Genomic DNA, 2,384 nt, shown 5'->3' on the forward strand with positions numbered 1-2,384 from the left:
AACTGGCACCACCCTTTTGAACTATGTGCGTCAAAGGGCATAAGGGCAGACAGAATGGGCACCTTTCCATGTCAATCATGTCTGCGTTTGTGGCTGAATGCCAATGCCAGCTGGACTGTGGGGCAGAACTAAGATGCCTCCTTTCACACCCAGAGAGCAACAGTTCCTGACCCTTGATTATTAAATCCAGTTCGGAAGTCACTTCAAATAAAACAACTTGAGGAGGGCTTCGGCAAGCAAAGAGGCAGGGTTGGCAACCCTACATGGGAAAGGCTTCTCCAGGAAGTGTGAATGGCACTGCAGCTAGAAGCTTTTTTCAAGTAAAGGTATAGTACACAGCTGACACACAGGCAGATCAAAACAATGGCAAGAGTGGGCTTATTTTTTTGTTTTTCTGGGCTCAAGAACTCCTCCATTTCTCCTACGCACCAGGCAGGGTCTTTGTTTTGGAGGAGGCATAAAATCTATACATAACAGCAAATAGAAAGAGTGCATCTTAGACTCCAGGTCTGAGGGTCAAAGTTAAGTTGGTTTAGAGCCTTTCTGCAGAAGCTTTGGGCAGAGTTTGGATGGGACTCAATACTTCCTGGTCCCGGCCATGTCATTCTACAGCTAGGGATGCCAGGACCACTTCAAGACCTCAACCCTGTCTAGGGCAAAGGGCACCTTGGAAAAACTCAGAGTCGGTCAGCACTGATAGTGCTGGGGACGGCACAGAGAAGCAATGGATGACCTCGACGCTTGGAAGAAAAGTGTGGGCTCAGCTATGTGCTGCTGTGGCTTGGTGTGCCACAGGATGAGTGGTTCCCAGAGACTGCAGATGGTGCCAGGGATAAGTCGCAGACTACTTCTCTACTGTGTGTCCTTACTGGCCTCAGGATGATGACACAACCTCTAATGGCATCTTCAAACTGATAGGAACCGCTGCTGTCAACTTGATGTTGGGAAAATAAATACATAAATAAAAACAAGATTCATGCTTTCCTTTCTGCTCTTCCGTCTTTTCTCACCTACCAGTCTGAGAGTTGCTCAGTCTGTGGAGACAGGAAATCACGTGAGCACTCTCAAGGAGAGCTTTTCAGCTGTAGGATGGGATGCCCTCCCACCTGGAAATGGGTTAGACAAGGCACTAGGTGCCAAACCTACAGGGTCACGGGGATACTTTTATAGGTTTTCCATTTTTGTCGTACTGGTACACCAGCATCTTGATACAGTGTGAGTTGGCTGGCGAGATCCAGGGACTACTTGTTATAGAAAAGTTATGGTTGGTATAGAACTGTACAGGTTGCTTCTGGCACTTGAAGAAGGCCTTGAGCGTGGCGGCTGCCATGGTGCGGAACCGCTTGCTGATGAAGCAGTAGAGGAAGAAGTTGATGGCGGTGTTCAGAAGGGCCAGCATGTTGGCAATGTCAGACATGATGTGCACCAGCCAGCGATTCTGGATGGGCGCCCCATAGAGGTGGTAGAGAATCATGACGATGCGGGGGGCCCAGAGGGTGGCAAAGATGGAGGTAATGGTGAACAAGATGGCGGTGGTTTTCCCTGTGGAGTAGCCGCGGAGGCGAAAATTGCTCTTTCGCCTGAGTTTGTACACGATGATTGAGTTCAAGATGAAGAAGATGGAGCAGGGCACCAGGTACACAGTGAAGCAGTGAATCCAGATAAGGACGTGATGCATGGAGGTGCTGATGTAGTCTTCAGTCCAGATATTGGGCCACCAGTAGTAGGGGATGCTAGTGAGGAAGCAGGTGATGTAAACGCTTACGATGACTTTCCGGGTGCGGGCTGGGTAGGAGACCGTGTGGTACTTGAGTGGATGACAGACAGCAATGTACCTGTCAATTGTTAATGGGACAGTAATCCAAATGGAGGTGTGGATGGAAGAGAATTCCAGCACTTCGATGATCTTGTTGGGGACCTGAGGCATCGGCATGTTCAAGATGAAATCTTCCAACAGGAAGTCTACAAACACGATGAAAAAGAGGACCAAGATGTCAGCAGCAGCAAGTGCCAAGAGATAATTGTAGGAGGACTTCTGCCTTCTAGCCACCAGCTGAGAAAGGATGATCACTGTCAGGATGTTTGCTGTGGAGAGAAGAGAAACTGGTTTATCTCTGAAGCAAAGATGACCTCTTGGCTACTGCGGAGGCCCGAGGCATTTCTACTAAGTATGTTTGCTGGGGCATCCCTATGGAAGTCAAAGGGATTGAACCAATGCTTTTCAGGGACAATCTCTGCATTATAAATTGCATCTCCTACAAACATCTGGATACTATTTTACAAAGTTATGCCCATAATATAGTTTATTTCGTCTTCATACACCATGTGAAATAGTGCTGCCATTATCCTCACTTTAGAGATAAAACTGGGGCTCAGAGAGGTTA

General features: G+C 47.9%; 1 protein-coding gene across 1 annotated transcript; it reads right to left on the reverse strand.

The window, feature by feature from the left end:
- Positions 1-1,150: 1,150 nt before the first annotated feature.
- GPR139 (G protein-coupled receptor 139) lies at positions 1,151-2,010 on the reverse strand. Its single transcript, XM_003418802.3, has one exon. The coding sequence runs from the start codon at positions 1,931-1,933 to the stop codon at positions 1,151-1,153; it is 783 nt and encodes a 260-aa protein (XP_003418850.2). The 5' UTR covers positions 1,934-2,010.
- Between the last annotated feature and the right edge of the window lie 374 nt (positions 2,011-2,384).

This window comes from Loxodonta africana, chromosome 12, assembly GCF_030014295.1.
Source record: "Loxodonta africana isolate mLoxAfr1 chromosome 12, mLoxAfr1.hap2, whole genome shotgun sequence".
NCBI classification, from domain to species: domain Eukaryota; kingdom Metazoa; phylum Chordata; class Mammalia; order Proboscidea; family Elephantidae; genus Loxodonta; species Loxodonta africana.